This window comes from Eptatretus burgeri, chromosome 18 (genome assembly GCF_056783735.1).
Source record: "Eptatretus burgeri isolate ZD-2024b chromosome 18, Ebu_testis_v1, whole genome shotgun sequence".
Lineage (NCBI taxonomy): Eukaryota > Metazoa > Chordata > Myxini > Myxiniformes > Myxinidae > Eptatretus > Eptatretus burgeri.
Window position 1 is genome coordinate 18,936,022 of NC_140978.1, and position 19,528 is coordinate 18,955,549.

Genomic DNA, 19,528 nt, shown 5'->3' on the forward strand with positions numbered 1-19,528 from the left:
ACAAAATGATAACAGTCTCACCCGGAGCATACGAGATTTCTCAAATATCTTCCGAAATTGCTCGTCTTATGAAAGAACAGGGTGATGAACCAAAAAATATTATTATAAACATTCAAAAACATACTTCAAAATCAACGATTAAAGTTAAAAATAACTACAAGGTTGATTTCACAATTGATAATTCATTTAGAGAGTTATTAGGTTTCTCCTCAAAAAGATTGAAACTAATGGGACGTTTTACAGTGATAATGTCATTCAAATATCCTCAGGAATAAATTCGGTGTTAATTCACTGTGATTTGATTGATGGTGCTTATAATGATGGATTAAAAACAAATACAATATTTTCATTCAGCGCATACTCAACCCCAATTGGTTATAAATTCAATATGGAGCCTAAAAATTTGGTTTATCTACCTGTGTCAGGAAAAACCATACACAGAGTAAATTTTAGGATAACCGACCAAGATAATCGTGTGATCTCTTTTAATGGAGAAGTTATATCCATCAGAATTCACCTACGTGAAGTTTTTCAATAAATAAATACGATGGTTATTGTGAGGAAGCACGAGTTGGGAAAATATAAAATAATTACAGGGGATGGGATGTTCCTTTCCCGTACTACAAGGGTGAAGGTATGTATCTTGGTAGAGGATACTATAAACCTAAGAGACAAAGGGGTGTTGGACATCAATTTAGAGGAGATGGGATAATTGATACTCTCATGGGTATTGGTTCAACTATTCTTAAACATAAAGACCTAATTGGTTCAACTGCTTCTGCTGTGGGAAATGTAGCAGGTGCTGTAAAGAGTATAAAAGATGCTCAGAAAGAATCTCATAAATTACAAGCAATAAAAGAAATTAAGAAAGGTAAAACTCAGTTGTCCCCCCAAGAACGACAGAAAATAATTCAAATACTTGGATCAGGGTTTCAAAAGTTTTAACATCTTTTTCCTAAATAAATACAAGTATGGAAGCAATTGATAGTATCTATGATTTGGATGATACTATTATTATCTCAAACTCCACTAAAAAAGAAGATTACTTCAAGGTAAATGCAATAACTGGAACAGACTGGAATACAAATGGTACAAAAAGTTTTGAAATAAATAATCAACAAACCTATTTGAATCTCTCCGAAAGTTTCTTGTTGTGTAAATTTAAATTCACTAAGGCTGGGAATAACACAAACGCTACACTTGTAAATGATTTCTTCTGGAAAATGTTTGATAGTGTGCGATTGTATATTGGAACACAAGAAGTTGAAGCGGTTGATTATGTCTCTGCTGTATCTGAAATGATGAAATTTACACTCTATACATTCAGTGATAGAATGGGAAAGGGGTCTGTCGAAGGTTTTATTCCTGATATGTCAACGGGAACAAACACAGACCCTGGATATATTCAAAGGAAAGGAATGTATAATGATGATACAAAAGCAGAAAATAGTTTTACTGTGGCAGTTCCTCTTAAAGGTATATTTGGATTTTGTGATTATGATAAAGTTCTGTATGGTCTTAAAATTAGATTTCAACTACAAAGGAATGATAATGAAAATAGATTGCTTTTTGGTGTTGGTAATGCTTTTGGTGATCAGAATAAATTTGTAATTGAGGAGATGAGTTGGTATATCAGTGAATATACTCCTAATCTTAAAACAGAAGAGATGTTGAATCGAAGACTTAACTCAAAGAGACCACTCAGTGTATCATACCTCAAAAGAAGATGTCAACACGTTAAACTCAATCAAACTACTTACACGTGGAATTTGGGTGTTCTGGAAGGAAAGCCACGATATCTGTGGATGATTTTTAAAAAGCCAGATGGTGATACTGCGACTGATAAGAATAATGCATTGAGTGATAATGCTAAGGTGAAACAACTTCGCGTTTCTCTAGATGGAACATTTTATCCACGAGATAGATTGGAAATTAATTGGGAAAAAATGATTTTGCTGAAGCATACAAGTCTTACCAAAAGGTGTGTGAAAGTAATGGAAATAAAGAACCTATTTTGGATATGACAGCATTTAAAAGTTTGTATACAATCTATACGTTTGACCTGAGCGCTCAAAAAGAAACTATAAAGTCTAATCGAGTGGATACTTCCCTATACATTGAAAGAGGAGAGAGTGAAGAAGTTGATACATATTGTTTGCTTTTGGAAGAAACAGAATTGCAGATTAATACAGATAATGGTGTGATGATTAGTCTCACATAATTTTTTTGTTAAATAAATGAGTGGCAAAGTACCAACTGGGGTATATGTTAATCAAATCAATCTTCATAAACTATCATCTTGTGTTCAAAATCAAAAGCCTTGTACGATTAACGTTAATACAATTCAGAGAAAAGGAGCAGTAAGAATTGATGTTTTGCTCACAAGAGAACAGGTTAAAATCTTGAATGACACTGGCTCACTTAAAATTAAAATGACAAAACCAATGTTGAAAAAATATTCAATAAGAGAGACGAGTGGAGGATTTCTCCCATTTCTAATTCCTTTATTTGCTGGTTTAAGTGCGGTTGGAGCATTGACGGGTGGTATTTCAACAGCGGTCAAAACTGCCAACGAAAGGAAGGCTCAACTCCAGGCTCAAAAAGAATTGGAAAGACATAACAAAGAGTTGGAGAAACAAATTAGTGGAAGTGGTGTAATTGTAGATTTTGCTGAAAAACTTGAAGGTCTGCCTGATAAAGCGAGATTGTTAGTTGGAGATATGCTTTCTTCTATAGCACAAGCAGGTGTAAAATTAACGAAAAGAGGTAATGGATTATATCTTTCTAATAAATAAATGAGCATTGATGAGTGGTTGAAAGAATTTGGAAAGAATACAACATCAAATTTACAACTTGCCAAATATTGTAAGAAATTAAAAATTCATAATGTGGTTATTTGTATGAGAGATGAATTAACAAATGTGTCGAAACATACAAAGAATATTATTATGAACTTAGAAGATAATGATGGGAACGGTTCTCATTGGGTTTGTATTTTTAATAGTCAAGACAAATATTATTTTGATAGTTTTGGTCTTCCACCACCTGTTGAAGTCATAAAATTCTTACAGAATGGTGTTTATCAAACATTTCAAGTCCAAGAATTAAATTCCAAGTGTTGTGGTCAATTATGTCTATATGTGTTATTTCAACTCAACAAAAATAAAAATTTTTATGATATTATTTTTAATCTAATATAAATGACTTATGTTGGTAAAGATGGTTCTATCTTTGGTGTATCTCAAGAACTGGATATTGATTTATCAAATTATTACACAAAGGCACAGGCTGAACGACATAAATATAATATAAACAAAAATATTAACATGAAAAATGCTTATAAATTAAAAAATTATCCAAGCCCGACTGACGCGAATGACTTGGTGAGATTAAGCGATTTATCACAATATATATACTTAAATAAAACGGCTGTGTATTCTAAAGATACAGAAGTGTTGATATTATCTCCAGGTCATACAGAATTCACAGTTCGAATTAAAATAAATTTTTATAAAGAAGGGCGTATCGTTTGTATGAGAATAGAACAATGGGGGTATGATATGAATGATTTAGGGTATAATTGGTCATTTAAAATTAACCTCGAAGACCTGGAACAATTAAATCAGTCTCGTAAGGAAGAATATTATCCACTTGGTATCGAGAATGAGTTTTGTGGAGCCACGATTAGTAAACAACAAATAAAAGAATTTAATAAGGGTAAATATAATAATGGTTTTGCCCTTGTTTATCTCATGAAAACAGAAAAAACAGGATTATATATAATAAGTAAGGAAATACAAAATGATTTAACTATGGGAAGATGGGGAGGTGTTTCGTGCCATAATATTATTCTAACATATATTTCTAATACATAAATGACAGCAAGAAGGCTTCAAGAAAATTATCATTTCTGTGTTCAAGCATACCTTCAAGAAAAGGGTATTCGGTATTTTAATAAATATGTTCTACAACATAAGAATGAGGTATTTTCAATAAAAGATTGGCATTATGCTGATGTTGATAAACCAACAACTTTAGATTTAATTAGAATGTTAAATAATGAAAAAATTATAAGGTTAAGAAAAGGTAAGGCTCTTTTAGAAATTCAAAAGAAATTTTATTGGTATCCTGTTGTAAAAAAAATTATTTTGCATACAGGAATAACAAGAAATCCTGATGAATATATGTATAATATTCTATGGGGTGTAAACGATTCAAGTATAGTAAGGGATGAGGAAGGAGTTGAAGAAGAGAGGGAAGAGGAGGAAAAGGAGAAGGAGGAGAGAGAGAAGGAGGAAAGAGAGAATAGAGAGAGGGAGGAAAGAGAGAAGAGAGAGGAGGAAAAGGAGAAGAGAGAGAAGGAGGAAAGAGAGAATAGAGAGAGGGAGGAAAGAGAGAAGAGAGAGAGGGAGGAAAGAGAGAAGAGAGAGAGGGAGGAAAGAGAGAGAATGAATAAATATCAAAATATGGAAACCAGTGAGATTCAAAAAAGATTGGTGGTATTACAGAAAATAACTCAACCCACCGAGGAGGAAAACAAAGAATTGACAAGTCTATTTGCAATACTTTCGACAAGACTATTAGCATCGACAAGATATGGATTTTAATTCAAGTTTTTTCTTAAATAAATGGAGGAGAGAGTGAAGGCATTTCTAAGGATTCTTTATGTTTTAAAAATTAAGATTCAAATGTGCATGTTGGAAACTAAAAAGGTTTTTGCACTCTGCAGGAATTTTTCTCATAAATAAATGAGTTATTGTCTCAAATGTAAAAAGAAAACTAATACTAAAAATATTTCATATATTAAAAGTAAAAATAACAGGGTTATACAAAAAGGTATATGTTCGGTGTGTGGTTCAAAAAAAAATCAATTTATCTCCAAACACAAACTCGGAGGAGATATACAAAAGTTTTTATCAGGAAGTAAATTTACAACTACTGGAATACCAGGGGAATTACATCTTCCAGGTTATTCTTTCTGTGGTCCAGGCACAAACTTAGATAAAAGATTAGATGAGGCAGACAATCCTAAATCCTGGAGTAAACCAATCAATAGAGTTGATGAAGTGTGCATGAGACACGATATTGATTATGGGAATACCACAACGTTGGAAGAAAAGCATGAAGCCGATAGAGAAATGTTGTATAATTTGTCTCTGATACAAAATCCAACCTTGAGAGAAAAAGTTGATAGGTTCATCGTGAAGAAGATGATTAGTGCTAAATTGAAACTTGGACTTGGAAATTCAAAAACTTATAGGCTCTAATGATGCCATTAAGACTGAAGAGCAATTAGCTGATGAATTACATAAACCAATATTCACAAAGTTTCAGAGAAGGAAAGTTTATTCCAAGGAAGTTGATTATATCTGGTCTGCTGATTTGATTGAACTCAATAATGATAAGGGGTACAAGTATGCTTTAACCGTTATTGATTTGAGGAGTAGATATGCGTGGGTTGTCCCTTTAAAAAACAAAACAGGTAATACTCTTGTGTTAGCTTTTCAACAGATATTTAATAAAAGTAAGAGAAAACCTAAGAAATTGTGGACTGATGAGGGTAGAGAGTTTTATAACAAGACATTTATGAATTTTCTAAAAAATAACAGTATTACATTATACAGTACCTTTAATGAAGGGAAGGCAGTTGTTGTTGAACGTTTTAATCGTACCTTAAAAGAGAGACTATATAAAAACACACACAACTCGGTTCACAACAATGGTCATCTTTTATTCAGGATATTGTGGATAAGTATAATGACACGATTCACACATCAACGAATATGAAGCCATCAGAAACATTTACAAAATTAAAATATGAAAAAGAGATTAATGTCAGAAAACCTAAGTTCAAAGTTGGTGATATCGTAAGAATATATAGGTGGAAATCTCATTTTGAAAAGGGTTTTACTGAACGATGGACGAAAGAACTTTTTAAAATTGTTGATGTAATAGATACAGTTCCTTGGACTTATAAAATATATGATTTGGAAGGGGAAGAGATTTTAGGTTCATTTTATTCACAGGAATTACAAAAGACAAAACTAAGCAGATAATACACCTTTGTGGACACTAGAGGGACAAGTATATAATGTGTGTCAAGGGGGACGTTCTTAGATCTGTGAACCCCAAACACAGAATCCTCAACTGAATAGTCAAGGCTTAACTTTTGTTTGTGTGTGTGTGTGTAATGGGAGCAATAGGTTGGCGCTTCACTCCCTCCTACTATACACCGTTGTGGACACTCGAGGGCCAAGTCCGAGGTGTATAACAGTATATAATGTGTGTCAAGGGGGACGTTCTTAGATCTGTGAACCCCAAACACAGAATCCTCAACTGAATAGTCAAGGCTTAACTTTTGTTTGTTGATGTGTATGTGTGTGTGTCCCAACCCTCACATTCAAAATCTCAACACCAACCCTCACATTCAAAATCTCAACCCCAACTCAATCCTCGCCCAACACAATGTCTTTTTCAAAATGAGATTTCCACCTATATATATATATTTTTACGTTTTTTTTTTTTCTTCTTCCAATTCTGTCTTTTAAGGCTTTCAGGTTTGATGACGTAGAAAGGGGGAGTAAGCCTGCACTTTCTTCCCAGAACTTTCTTGATCTTGCTCCCATCAAGCACCATCCGACAAAGAACTACATCGATAGGTTTAGATCCCAAAGAGTGATAGCAACTCCAAAAGTCTCCAAAATATAAATAAATAAAATAATAATAATAATAAATAAATAAATAAATAAATAAAAGCCCCCAAAAAAGTTTCAAGTGTCCAACATAAACCCAACTTTCCAAGTCTTCAAGGTATAACCACATTCCCGTTGAGTTTCCAAGATATGTATCACATTGTGAGTTATCAATCCAGAACCCACATTTCAAGTATTCAAAGTAAAACCAACTTACAAAGTCTCTTAAGGATAACTCATTTACTGATTTTTTCAAAATTTGTGAGTCTCCAAGGTAGGCCCCATATTTAGAACCATCTTGGCAGAACCCTTTTCCTGAGTCTCCAAGGTAGTTATTTAAACCATCAAGGCAGAACTCATTTACTGATTTTTTCAAAATTTGTGAGTCTCCAAGGTAGGCCCCATATTTAGAACCATCTTGGCAGAACCCTTTTCCTGAGTCTCCAAGGTAGTTATTTAAACCATCAAGGCAGAACTCATTTACTGATTTTTTCAAAATTTGTGAGTCTCCAAGGTAGGCCCCATATTTAGAACCATCTTGGCAGAACCCTTTTCCTGAGTCTCCAAGGTAGTTATTTAAACCATCAAGGCAGAACTCATTTACTGATTTTTTCAAAATTTGTGAGTCTCCAAGGTAGGCCCCATATTTAGAACCATCTTGGCAGAACCCTTTTCCTGAGTCTCCAAGGTAGTTATTTAAACCATCAAGGCAGAACTCATTTACTGATTTTTTCAAAATTTGTGAGTCTCCAAGGTAAAACTTGTATTCTGGCTCATCAAGGTATAACTTGTTCAGTGGGTATTGTCTTGATAACTCACAATGAGTACTATTGCTGTAAAACTCTTTTTCAGGATTTTGCTGGTCTCCAAGGTATAACTCTTTGGTTGGGTCATCAAGGACGAACTCGTTCTGTGGGTCTTGGTCGCTCATAAGGTCTTCAACCAAGCCAACAATTTCGCCCCAAGTTGTAGCAAAAGCAGTATTTTCATTTCGTATTTCAGACACAATTTCCTGTGAGAGAAAATAATAATGTATTAATTAAGTTATTTAATTATTAAATGAGTATGCTTCAATCAAAGTTTGAAAATAGGAAAATAAAAAATCTTACCTCAATAGATAAGAGGTTTGAATCCAGTTCATCAACTTGAAGGTTTAGTTCCATAGAAGACAGAGAGTTCCAAGGAACACCAAAGTCATCCCACTCAAGGTCTTCAACCAAGCCAACAATTTCGGCCCAAGTTGTAGCAAAAGCAGTATTTTCAGATACAATTTCCTGTGAGAGAAAATAATAATGTATTAATTAAGTTATTTAATTATTAAATGAGTATGCTTCAATCAAAGTTTGAAAATAGGAAAATAAAAAATCTTACCTCAATAGATAAGAGGTTTGAATCCAGTTCATCAACTTGAAGGTTTAGTTCCATAGAAGACAGAGAGTTTGAGACAAGCACACAGAACACCATTGCCAGCAAGAACAAATGTTTAAAATGGAGCCTGGGTTTGAAGCTTTTATAGAGAAAGACTGGTGGGTGTGGTTTCCTTTGGAAATTCCCTGGGCAAGCCTAGGCAAGCCTTCATTGGGAAATTTTTCAAAACCATAACATCCTGTAATTTTCTAGTGATTTCTTTGTGAGTCAGAGATGAACTGGAAATGATGTAAGAGTGGGCGGGGCTTAGCAAAAGTAGGCGGAGCTTAGGAAAAGTGGGCGTGGCTTAGAAAAAATACCTTATGAAAAGTGGGCGGAGCTTAGCAAAAGTGGGCGGGGCTTAGGAAAAGTGGGCGTGGCTTAGAAAAAATACCTTATGAAAAGTGGGCGGAGCTTAACAAAAGTGGGCGGGGCTTAAAGAAAAGTGGGCGGGGCTTAACAAAAAATAACCTGTGGCTCAGGAGGTGGTCAAACAAGAGCATTAAGAGAAGTTTATCATTTCGTAATGGCACAAAAGGGGTATCTTAAAATATATAAAGATTCAAATGTTTTGTTTTTAAATATTTTAGATGGGGATTATTGTGCAAAGAAAATTAAACTATTGAAGGAATTTGAGAATGAACAAATCTTTATAGGTTCAATGAGTGAGCTGTTCAACCCCCAGGTGTTCAATTCAATGAGGTTCAACCTCCAAGTTAAAAGGGGGACAAATAAATATACCTTGGGATAAAAAGGGGATTTATTTTTAGGGAAAAAAAATATAAATCGCTGAAAATCCCCCATTCATTTACATGGGGAAAAGTGAGCCAGAATCAGTATTCTTACCCTACTAATACCTGTTTAATAAGCCTGCCATCTCACTTTCATCACTAACCACTCTCCCAGCGCAATTCCTCAACAAGCCCACACTGGCCCGAACCTGTTCTTTTACCCTGATATATACTTAAAGAATGCCTTGTTATTATGTTTAATATTCTTAGCCATGTCCTTCTCATCCTCTCTTTTGGCTTGCTGAGTTATTTTCTTAACTTGCCTCTGTTTACTCCAATGGCGATACATGTCTAACTCCAGTCCTGTTATTCTAAACCTTATGAATGCCTTCTGCTTCTCCTTAATATCATTACTTATCTCACTGCTCAACCACCCTGGTCTCTTTCTACTTCTAGTTTTACACCTCACTGGAATGTACTTACTCTGCAGTCTACACATTTGCTCCTTAAAAGTTTCCCATTTTTCTAAACCAGCACACGTTTGCAAAATTTGATGGAGATTGGCCGAGCAGTTTTTTTCATGATTTTCAGACCTACACACACAATTTCGATGAAACTTTACCACCACCTTCATCACTCATGATGTACCAAAGCTTGGTCATACCATAAAAAAAATTGGGATCTAAGGGGGGTCTTCAGTGGGGTTGCCCCCCCCCCCAAATTTGTATTTGCTTTCTGCTCCGAAACTACAAACACAATTTTGATGAAACTTGATCCCAACCTTCATCACCCGTGATGTACCAAAGTTTGTTCACGGCATTAAAAAAAAAAATATTCCATCTGTATTTACTTTCTTTTCTGTTACATATTTTGTGGGTCATCCATTCCGATCAGTGGTTCCCTGGTTATCTTATCCAGCCACTACCAGGGGAATTGCCCCTATGTTTTCGTTTGGGCTTTGAATTAACATAAATTTAATGTCTTAGCTATCAAGTAGGAAGTTGCTGAGGATGTGCAAGAAAATTTCAGTGGCCCCTTCAAAACATTCTACAGCATGCTTCCCATTCATGTTACCGTCACAGATGCGGGACGTGCTCGTGAGGCGGTGGCATGGCGGGACACGGTGTTGCACGTGGCACTGGAGACTCTGAGGGTGTGTGGTGTGCTGCTGCAACCCACCGTGCCGGGTCTGGCCCAGAAACTTTTGGCACGCCTCGGAACCTCTCCCAACACCCCGTGGAAGAAGTTGAGCTGCTTTGATGCTTACCACGGTCGGCCATGCCCACACGCCGGCCAAAGTTTAGGACCAGACACAGGCCTTCTCTTTCCCAGGCTGGACAATGTATGGTCATTGCACGACTCCAAGAAAACTAAGCATTTCAGAAGGACTGAAAAAGAGGATTCAAAAAGCTGAGCAAATCGAAAAATTCAGACATATAAATCAACCACATTTTGACGTCATGTATGTATATATATATATATATATATATGTATATATATATATATATATATATATATATATATATATATATATATATACATATATATTTTTTTTTTATTTTTTTCCAACAGATGAACTTTTTGAATATCGATGTTTAATCGAGTTCTTTTGTCTTCCAGAAAGTAAGTTTTGATCCACTGTGCTGATAAATAAATGCAACAAAATAAATGTTTTATTGTGTTCCACAAGCTTTAATGTGTTCGATAAAACAGTCAGTGCACAAAACTGCAGTGATTACGAGCCCAGATAAACCCGTATCCAAGAAGCTACACAACAGGTAAATCTTCAGGACAATCCATTTCTTCTTTTGTACTCCTTCATATCCTTGTCATACTGCATGGAAAGCTGTGAAACATAGAAACAAGTTAAATTGCTGTTGTAGCATTTTTTTTATTTATGCAACTGCATCATTACCTTGCCCTTTAGGTACATCAGAAACAGAGCACAATTTAAACCCATTCAGTGTACTGGGTTGTAAATTCTATGGGGCTGCAGGATGGCCTGGAGGTACGCACATTGGCCCCTGAGCCATCTAGCCTGGGTTCGAATCTCGGCCCAGCTCCAAGCTGTCATTCCGGCGCTTCGCCGGCATGGCAGTTTATCAATTGTGTGCGCCGCCCCTCGGATAGACGATAAAACTGGGTGTCAAATCTGCCAGCATTAGTTGGGAGACATTAAAGATCCCACGGTGTCCTTCATGAAGAGTAGATGAGCTATCGCCGGAACCATGAACGAATTACAAATTCCTGCCCGCACCTTGCACTGCATGTGTATGTGCGTATATATATATATATATATATATATATATATATATATATATATATATATATATATATATATATATATATATATATATATATATATATATATATATATATATATTGTCCCTCCCTGAGCCTGAAACATCATGGGGGATTCGCAGGAATGTATTACTATGGTTCAGAAGTGCCGACTTGTGAGGGTGCTTGAGGTCATGCTCTTCCTGATTTGTTTTTAAGCAAAGGAAAAATTGGGTCTTCTGGTACATTAAAGTGAATCTGAAAATTGTTGCAGCTTAATATCATGTATTACTCAGTATATCAAAGAAAGGAATGAGCACAATTGAGGAGTTGACTTTGTTACTCATTTTTGTCTTTAGTGACATATTTACTGATAACTCGTCAGACCTCATCTAACAACTGCATTAACTCGTTATCGTGACCCGGATTCCGAGCAGTTGGAGTAAACAGGCCATTTAACAAAATAGTAAGGAAACGGGACTCGTGCCACAATCACAATCTACGTCATCAAAAACAAACTCAACTGCAATGTACAAACTTTACCAAAATCACTTGAGCAAATACACAAGCAACTTCTACTTTGTCCTTTAATGGCCATTATTAACCCACCTTTTTCTTCACGAACCGGCTGACCAGACTGGACGTTCGACTAGGGCAGGAATTTGGCCATGGTGCTGGCGATAGCTCACCTACTCTTTGCGAAGAACACGGTGGAATCTTTAACGTCCACCACCGAATGCTGGCAGATGGGTCACCCGTTTAACATCCATCCGAGGGACGGCACACACATTGATTAATCACCCTGCCTGTGAAACACCGGGATGACAGTTTGTAGCTCGGTTGGGAATCGAAGCTTGGCTAGACTGTTTCGAGGTGAGTGTACGTACTTCTTGGGCCGAGGCCATCCTGCCACCCCGAATAGACAAAAACAACAGTTCACCATAATGAATCAGAAAAAAATATCTAAATGCTGAAACCACAGCATCGGTCACCACTTGAGCAGATCGAGATGCTGTATGGAGCACGTGGTGAAAGACTTAGTTGTGCAGTGAGCAGGATAGGCATCCCTCCATTTTGCATTATATATATATATATATATATATATATATATATATATATATATATATATATATATTACAGTTTGATATCAGAACTACTCGCAGCCCATACACCTTCATCCATAGCTCAATGGAGTACTGATCTCTCTGATGTGCTGGTATCCCAGCATCACATGTCTCTCCTGGAGTTTTGGAATCTAAAGCTCTCAACATTATTGGAATCTCCTGCCATGAGGTCAAAGTGCAAGGCATGTTGTTTTCATATCACAAACAAATCGGTGGCCTGATAACACTGATTGGTTTTTTTTTTTTTTAACTGCCTCCCCTCTGGTCTAGCTCTATCAGCCCCCTGACCCTACAGGACGTACATGTTCACGTAACCACCCCGGTTCGAACTACCAAGATGCACGCTTGTCACACACCTCTACTACTTTGATCGTCTTTTCTGACGTTTGTGGAACTGCCTTGAGGAGGGGGTTCAATCCCATTCTTTCCTCCACCATCTCACATGATGTCATTCGTCCCCCATTATCCCAACCCTACATAACTCGACCCTCTTACTTGCAGGTCACTCACTATATGGCCTCTCTAACTGTTCGTTCATTGCCTTGCTCGCTTTGTCCAACTGTGGTCCCAGTCAGGATGTTGTCCTTTCACCCTCTGTCCCGTCGCTCTTCCATGACCTTAGATCTTGAATCGAAAAAAAAATTAATCAACATTTTGACTTTAAATATAACAAAAAAAAATGCACACAATATGTGTCCAGTATTAAATCGTAATCAAATTTACCTAAATCGAGGGCACCTATCAACGTACCATGTCGCAGACTGCAAGTATTATTTAAACAAGAATGACTGCGCCATGGTCACAACCTGTGACAAAATCTGGCGACCGACCGATTGTGAAACACACGTTCAAAGCACTCTTAAAAGATAAATTCCACATCTCTCATCCATGTCAACCTCCGCCATGGTTACAGCAGAATGAGCCGATTCGTCACGTGATCACCGATTGTTTAACGCCAGCACGAGGCAGTTCAAAATTATGTAACGCCATTTTTATTTTTTTAGTAATTTACGTAAACATAACACTTCATAACCGTACATTCTGACGGGCTTGATTAAACCTTTACTATGATCTGACATACAAACCAGGGCAGTGTATAATCAGGTGACGCCTACAGGCCCACCAGAAAAGCAAGATGGTGGCCATATTTTGTCTGGGGACTGGGTGCTGTGGTGGGTGGAGTCAAGCGACCAAAGTGGGTGTGGTCCGACCAAAGTGGGTGTCGTCCGAATAAGTGGGTGTGGTCCGACCAAAGTGGGTGTGGTCCGACCAAAGTGGGTGTGGTCCGACCAAAGTGGGTGTGGTCCGACCAAAGTGGGTGTGGTCCGACCAAAGTGGGTGTGGTCCGACCAAAGTGGGTGTGGTCCGACCAAAGTGGGTGTGGTCCGACCAAAGTGGGTGTGGTCCGACCAAAGTGGGTGTGGTCCGACCAAAGTGGGTGTGGTCCGACCAAAGTGGGTGTGGTCTGACCAAAGACGCACGTTTTAAAAAAAGACTCCCAGGCAAGACCAACAACAATGCGGAGCTCTTGTGAACATATGACAAAAAAAGGTGTCACAGGCTTGACAAGGACAACTTTAAATGCAAGTCGAACATCCGGCATCACAATGGGTTTTCGGTCAAATCACAATTGGTCTTGGATATCAAAAGCAAACTTCAGGTCGCACTTACCGAAATCCAAAGTGCGACCGTGGTCCCAAATGCGAGTCCGACCCGCAGCCAGTTGGGCTTACTGGAGTCATTCTTTGTGGCGGTGAACATTCCCCGGAAAGGCTCTGAAAAAGAAAAGATCACCATAAAAGGCCAATGATCAATATTTAATCTGCAGATAAATTACAACAATCAATGCAGAGGTGGGGTCTAGGATAAGAGTGGAAAAGGTCCGGGATAAGGGTGGAAGAGGTCCGGGATGAGGGTGCAAGAGGTCCGGGATGAGGGTGCAAGAGGTCCGGGATGAGGGTGCAAGAGGTCCGGGATGAGGGTGCAAGAGGTCCGGGATGAGGGTGCAAGAGGTCCGGGATGAGGGTGCAAGAGGTCCGGGATGAGGGTGCAAGAGGTCCGGGATAAGGGTGCAAGAGGTCCGGGATGAGGGTGCAAGAGGTCCGGGATGAGGGTGCAAGAGGTCCGGGATGAGGGTGCAAGAGGTCCGGGATAAGGGTGCAAGAGGTCCGGGATGAGGGTGCAAGAGGTCCGGGATAAGGGTGCAAGAGGTCCGGGATGAGGGTGCAAGAGGTCCGGGATAAGGGTGCAAGAGGTCCGGGATAAGGGTGCAAGAGGTCCGGGATAAGGGTGCAAGAGGTCCGGGATAAGGGTGCAAGAGGTCCGGGATAAGGGTGCAAGAGGTCCGGGATAAGGGTGCAAGAGGTCCGGGATAAGGGTGCAAGAGGTCCGGGATAAGGGTGCAAGAGGTCCGGGATGAGGGTGCAAGAGGTCCGGGATGAGGGTGCAAGAGGTCCGGGATGAGGGTGGAAGAGGTCCGGGATAAGGGTGGAAGAGGTCCGGGATAAGGGTGCAAGAGGTCCGGGATAAGGGTGCAAGAGGTCCGGGATAAGGGTGCAAGAGGTCCGGGATAAGGGTGCAAGAGGTCCGGGATAAGGGTGCAAGAGGTCCGGGATAAGGGTGCAAGAGGTCCGGGATAAGGGTGGAAGAGGTCCGGGATAAGGGTGGAAGAGGTACGGGATGAGGGTGCAAGAGGTCCGGGATGAGGGTGCAAGAGGTCCGGGATGAGGGTGCAAGAGGTCCGGGATGAGGGTGCAAGAGGTCCGGGATGAGGGTGCAAGAGGTCCGGGATGAGGGTGCAAGAGGTCCGGGATGAGGGTGCAAGAGGTCCGGGATGAGGGTGCAAGAGGTCCGGGATGAGGGTGCAAGAGGTCCGGGATGAGGGTGCAAGAGGTCCGGGATGAGGGTGCAAGAGGTCCGGGATGAGGGTGCAAGAGGTCCGGGATGAGGGTGCAAGAGGTCCGGGATGAGGGTGCAAGAGGTCCGGGATGAGGGTGCAAGAGGTCCGGGATGAGGGTGCAAGAGGTCCGGGATGAGGGTGCAAGAGGTCCGGGATGAGGGTGCAAGAGGTCCGGGATGAGGGTGCAAGAGGTCCGGGATGAGGGTGCAAGAGGTCCGGGATGAGGGTGCAAGAGGTCCGGGATGAGGGTGCAAGAGGTCCGGGATGAGGGTGCAAGAGGTCCGGGATGAGGGTGCAAGAGGTCCGGGATGAGGGTGCAAGAGGTCCGGGATGAGGGTGCAAGAGGTCCGGGATGAGGGTGCAAGAGGTCCGGGATGAGGGTGCAAGAGGTCCGGGATGAGGGTGCAAGAGGTCCGGGATGAGGGTGCAAGAGGTCCGGGATGAGGGTGCAAGAGGTCCGGGATGAGGGTGCAAGAGGTCCGGGATGAGGGTGCAAGAGGTCCGGGATGAGGGTGCAAGAGGTCCGGGATGAGGGTGCAAGAGGTCCGGGATGAGGGTGCAAGAGGTCCGGGATGAGGGTGCAAGAGGTCCGGGATGAGGGTGCAAGAGGTCCGGGATAAGGGTGCAAGAGGTCCGGGATGAGGGTGCAAGAGGTCCGGGATGAGGGTGCAAGAGGTCCGGGATAAGGGTGCAAGAGGTCCGGGATAAGGGTGCAAGAGGTCCGGGATAAGGGTGCAAGAGGTCCGGGATAAGGGTGCAAGAGGTCCGGGATGAGGGTGCAAGAGGTCCGGGATGAGGGTGCAAGAGGTCCGGGATGAGGGTGCAAGAGGTCCGGGATGAGGGTGCAAGAGGTCCGGGATAAGGGTGCAAGAGGTCCGGGATGAGGGTGCAAGAGGTCCGGGATGAGGGTGGAAGAGGTCCGGGATGAGGGTGGAAGAGGTCCGGGATGAGGGTGCAAGAGGTCCGGGATGAGGGTGCAAGAGGTCCGGGATGAAGGTGCAAGAGGTCCGGGATGAGGGTGCAAGAGGTCCGGGATGAGGGTGCAAGAGGTCCGGGATGAGGGTGCAAGAGGTCCGGGATGAGGGTGCAAGAGGTCCGGGATGAGGGTGGAAGAGGTCCGGGATGAGGGTGGAAGAGGTCCGGGATGAGGGTGGAAGAGGTCCGGGATGAGGGTGGAAGAGGTCCGGGATAAGGGTGGAAGAGGTCCGGGATAAGGGTGCAAGAGGTCCGGGATAAGGGTGCAAGAGGTCCGGGATAAGGGTGCAAGAGGTCCGGGATAAGGGTGCAAGAGGTCCGGGATAAGGGTGCAAGAGGTCCGGGATAAGGGTGGAAGAGGTCCGGGATGAGGGTGGAAGAGGTCCGGGATGAGGGTGGAAGAGGTCCGGGATGAGGGTGGAAGAGGTCCGGGATAAGGGTGGAAGAGGTCCGGGATAAGGGTGGAAGAGGTCCGGGATAAGGGTGGAAGAGGTCCGGGATAAGGGTGGAAGAGGTCCGGGATAAGGGTGGAAGAGGTCCGGGATAAGGGTGGAAGAGGTCCGGGATAAGGGTGGAAGAGGTCCGGGATAAGGGTGGAAGAGGTCCGGGATAAGGGTGGAAGAGGTCCGGGATAAGGGTGGAAGAGGTCCGGGATAAGGGTGGAAGAGGTCCGGGATAAGGGTGGAAGAGGTCCGGGATGAGGATGGAAGAGGTCCGGGATAAGAGTGGAAGAGGTCCGGGATGAGGGTGGAAGAGGACCGGGATGAGGGTGGAAGAGGTCCGGGAAGAGGCCCGGGATGAGGGTGGAAGAGGTCCGGGATGAGGGTGGAAGAGGTCCGGGATAAGGGTGGAAGAGGTCCGGGATAAGGGTGGAAGAGGTCCGGGATGAGGGTGGAACAGGTCCGGGATGAGGGTGGAAGAGGTCCGGGATGAGGGTGGAAGAGGTCCGGGATGAGGGTGCAAGAGGTCCGGGATAAGGGTGCAAGAGGTCCGGGATGAGGGTGGAAGAGGTCCGGGATGAGGGTGGAAGAGGTCCGGGATGAGGGTGGAAGAGGTGCGGGATGAGGGTGGAAGAGGTCCGGGATGAGGGTGGAAGAGGTCCGGGATGAGGGTGGAAGAGGTCCGGGATGAGGGTGGAAGAGGTCCGGGATGAGGGTGGAAGAGGTCCGGGATGAGGGTGGAAGAGGTCCGGGATGAGGGTGGAAGAGGTCCGGGATGAGGGTGGAAGAGGTCCGGGATGAGGGTGCAAGAGGTCCGGGATGAGGGTGCAAGAGGTCCGGGATGAGGGTGCAAGAGGTCCGGGATGAGGGTGCAAGAGGTCCGGGATGAGGGTGCAAGAGGTCCGGGATGCGGGTGCAAGAGGTCCGGGATGAGGGTGGAAGAGGTCCGGGATGAGGTCGGAAGAGGTCCGATATGAGGGTGGAAGAGGTCCGGTATGAGGGAGGAAGAGGTCGGGGATGAGGTTGAAAGAGGTCCGGGTTGAGGGTGGAAGAGGTCCGGGATGAGGGTGGAAGAGGTCCGGGATGAGGGTGGAAGAGGTCCGGGATGAGGGTGGAAGAGGTCCGGGATGAGGGTGGAAGAGGTCCGGGATGAGGGTGGAAGAGGTCCGGGATGAGGGTGGAAGAGGTCCGGGATGAGGGTGGAAGAGGTCCGGGATGAGGGTGGAAGAGGTCCGGGATGAGGGTGGAAGAGGTCCGGGATGAGGGTGCAAGAGGTCCGGGATGAGGGTGCAAGAGGTCCGGGATGAGGGTGCAAGAGGTCCGGGATGAGGGTGGAAGAGGTCCGGGATGAGGGTGGAAGAGGTCCGGGATGAGGGTGGAAGAGGTCCGGGATGAGGGTGGAAGAGGTCCGGGATGAGGGTGGAAGAGGTCCGGGATGAGGGTGGAAGAGGTCCGGGATGAGGGTGGAAGAGGTCCGGGATGAGGGTGGAAGAGGTCCGGGATGAGGGTGGAAGAGGTCCGGGATGAGGGTGGAAGAGGTCCGGGATGAGGGTGGAAGAGGTCCGGGATGAGGGTGGAAGAGGTCCGGGATAAGGGTGGAAGAGGTCCGGGATGAGGGTGGAAGAGGTCCGGGATGAGGGTGGAAGAGGTCCGGGATGAGAGTGGAAGAGGTCCGGGATGAGGGTGAAAGAGGTCCGGGATGAGGGTGGAAGAGGGCCGCGATGAGGGGGGAGGGGGTCCGGCATGAGGGTGGAGGAGGTCCGGGATGAGGGTGGAAGAGGTGCGGGATGAGGGTGGAAGAGGTCCGGGATGAGGGTGGAAGAGGTCCGGGATGAGGGTGGAAGAGGTCCGGGATGAGGGTGGAAGAGGTCCGGGATGAGGGTGGAAGAGGTCCGGGATGAGGGTGGAAGAGGTCCGGGATGAGGGTGGAAGAGGTCCGGGATGAGGGTGGAAGAGGTCCGGGATGAGGGTGGAAGAGGTCCGGGATGAGGGTGGAAGAGGTCCGGGAAGAGGTCCGGGATGAGGGTGGAAGAGGTCCGGGATGAGGGTGGAAGAGGTCCGGGATGAGGGTGGAAGAGGTCCGGGATGAGGGTGGAAGAGGTCCGGGATGAGGGTGGAAGAGGTCCGGGATGAGGATGGAAGAGGTCCGGGATGAGGGTGGAAGAGGTCCGGGATGAGGGTGGAAGAGGTCCGGGATAAGGGTGGAAGAGGTCCGGGATAAGGGTGGAAGAGGTCCGGGATAAGGGTGGAAGAGGTCCGGGATAAGGGTGGAAGAGGTCCGGGATAAGGGTGGAAGAGGTCCGGGATAAGGGTGGAAGAGGTCCGGGATAAGAGTGGAAGAGGTCCGGGATAAGAGTGGAAGAGGTCCGGGATAAGAGTGGAAGAGGTCCGGGATAAGAGTGGAAGAGGTCCGGGATAAGGGTGCAAGAGGTCCGGGATAAGGGTGGAAGAGGTCCGGGATAAGAGTGGAAGAGGTCCGGGATAAGGGTGGAAGAGGTCCGGGATAAGAGTGGAAGAGGTCCGGGATAAGAGTGGAAGAGGTCCGGGATAAGGGTGGAAGAGGTCCGGGATAAGGGTGGAAGAGGTCCGGGATAAGGGTGGAAGAGGTCCGGGATAAGGGTGGAAGAGGTCCGGGATAAGAGTGGAAGAGGTCCGGGATAAGGGTGGAAGAGGTCCGGGATAAGAGTGGAAGAGGTCCGGGATAAGAGTGGAAGAGGTCCGGGATAAGAGTGGAAGAGGTCCGGGATAAGAGTGGAAGAGGTCCGGGATATTGATATTCACCCGTTCGCAAGAGCTGCGCGCGCCTCCATAACACGACCCTGACAGAGGACGCCATCATCTTGGAGCAGTCGATCGATCGATCGATCAGCTCGGTTTAGCGACTACACGGCCTGTCAATCGAATGCGTGACGCTTAATCGAATCAGAAAACACGATTGCAAGAGCGGAAGTCGCAGGCGCGACCAATCGAAAACGAATTA

At 43.8% G+C, this 19,528-nt stretch overlaps 2 protein-coding genes and 1 long non-coding RNA gene across 3 annotated transcripts in view; 1 reads left to right on the forward strand and 2 right to left on the reverse strand.

Moving 5' to 3' along the window:
* The window catches only part of MARS2 (methionyl-tRNA synthetase 2, mitochondrial), an 83,708-nt gene extending 73,375 nt beyond the window's left edge, over positions 1 to 10,333 (forward strand). The window contains exon 8 of the mRNA XM_085863739.1: positions 9,913 to 10,333. Within this exon, the coding sequence (XP_085719865.1) occupies positions 9,913 to 10,244 (332 nt within the window). The 3' untranslated portion in view covers positions 10,245 to 10,333. The remainder of the gene's footprint in view (positions 1 to 9,912) is intronic.
* LOC147008670 (uncharacterized) lies at positions 6,226 to 7,925 on the reverse strand. Its single transcript, XR_015053187.1, has 2 exons — positions 7,802 to 7,925; positions 6,226 to 7,704 (listed from the first exon to the last, which is right to left on the reverse strand). It is a non-coding gene; the product is annotated as an uncharacterized LOC147008670 (long non-coding RNA).
* Positions 10,334 to 10,501: 168 nt separating the features above from the next.
* NDUFC1 (NADH:ubiquinone oxidoreductase subunit C1) lies at positions 10,502 to 19,490 on the reverse strand. Its single transcript, XM_085863682.1, has 3 exons — positions 19,330 to 19,490; positions 13,906 to 14,009; positions 10,502 to 10,676 (listed from the first exon to the last, which is right to left on the reverse strand). Exons 1-3 carry the CDS (start codon positions 19,385 to 19,387, stop codon positions 10,617 to 10,619), a joined length of 222 nt encoding a protein of 73 aa, XP_085719808.1. The 5' UTR covers positions 19,388 to 19,490; the 3' UTR covers positions 10,502 to 10,616.
* Positions 19,491 to 19,528: the final 38 nt, after the last annotated feature.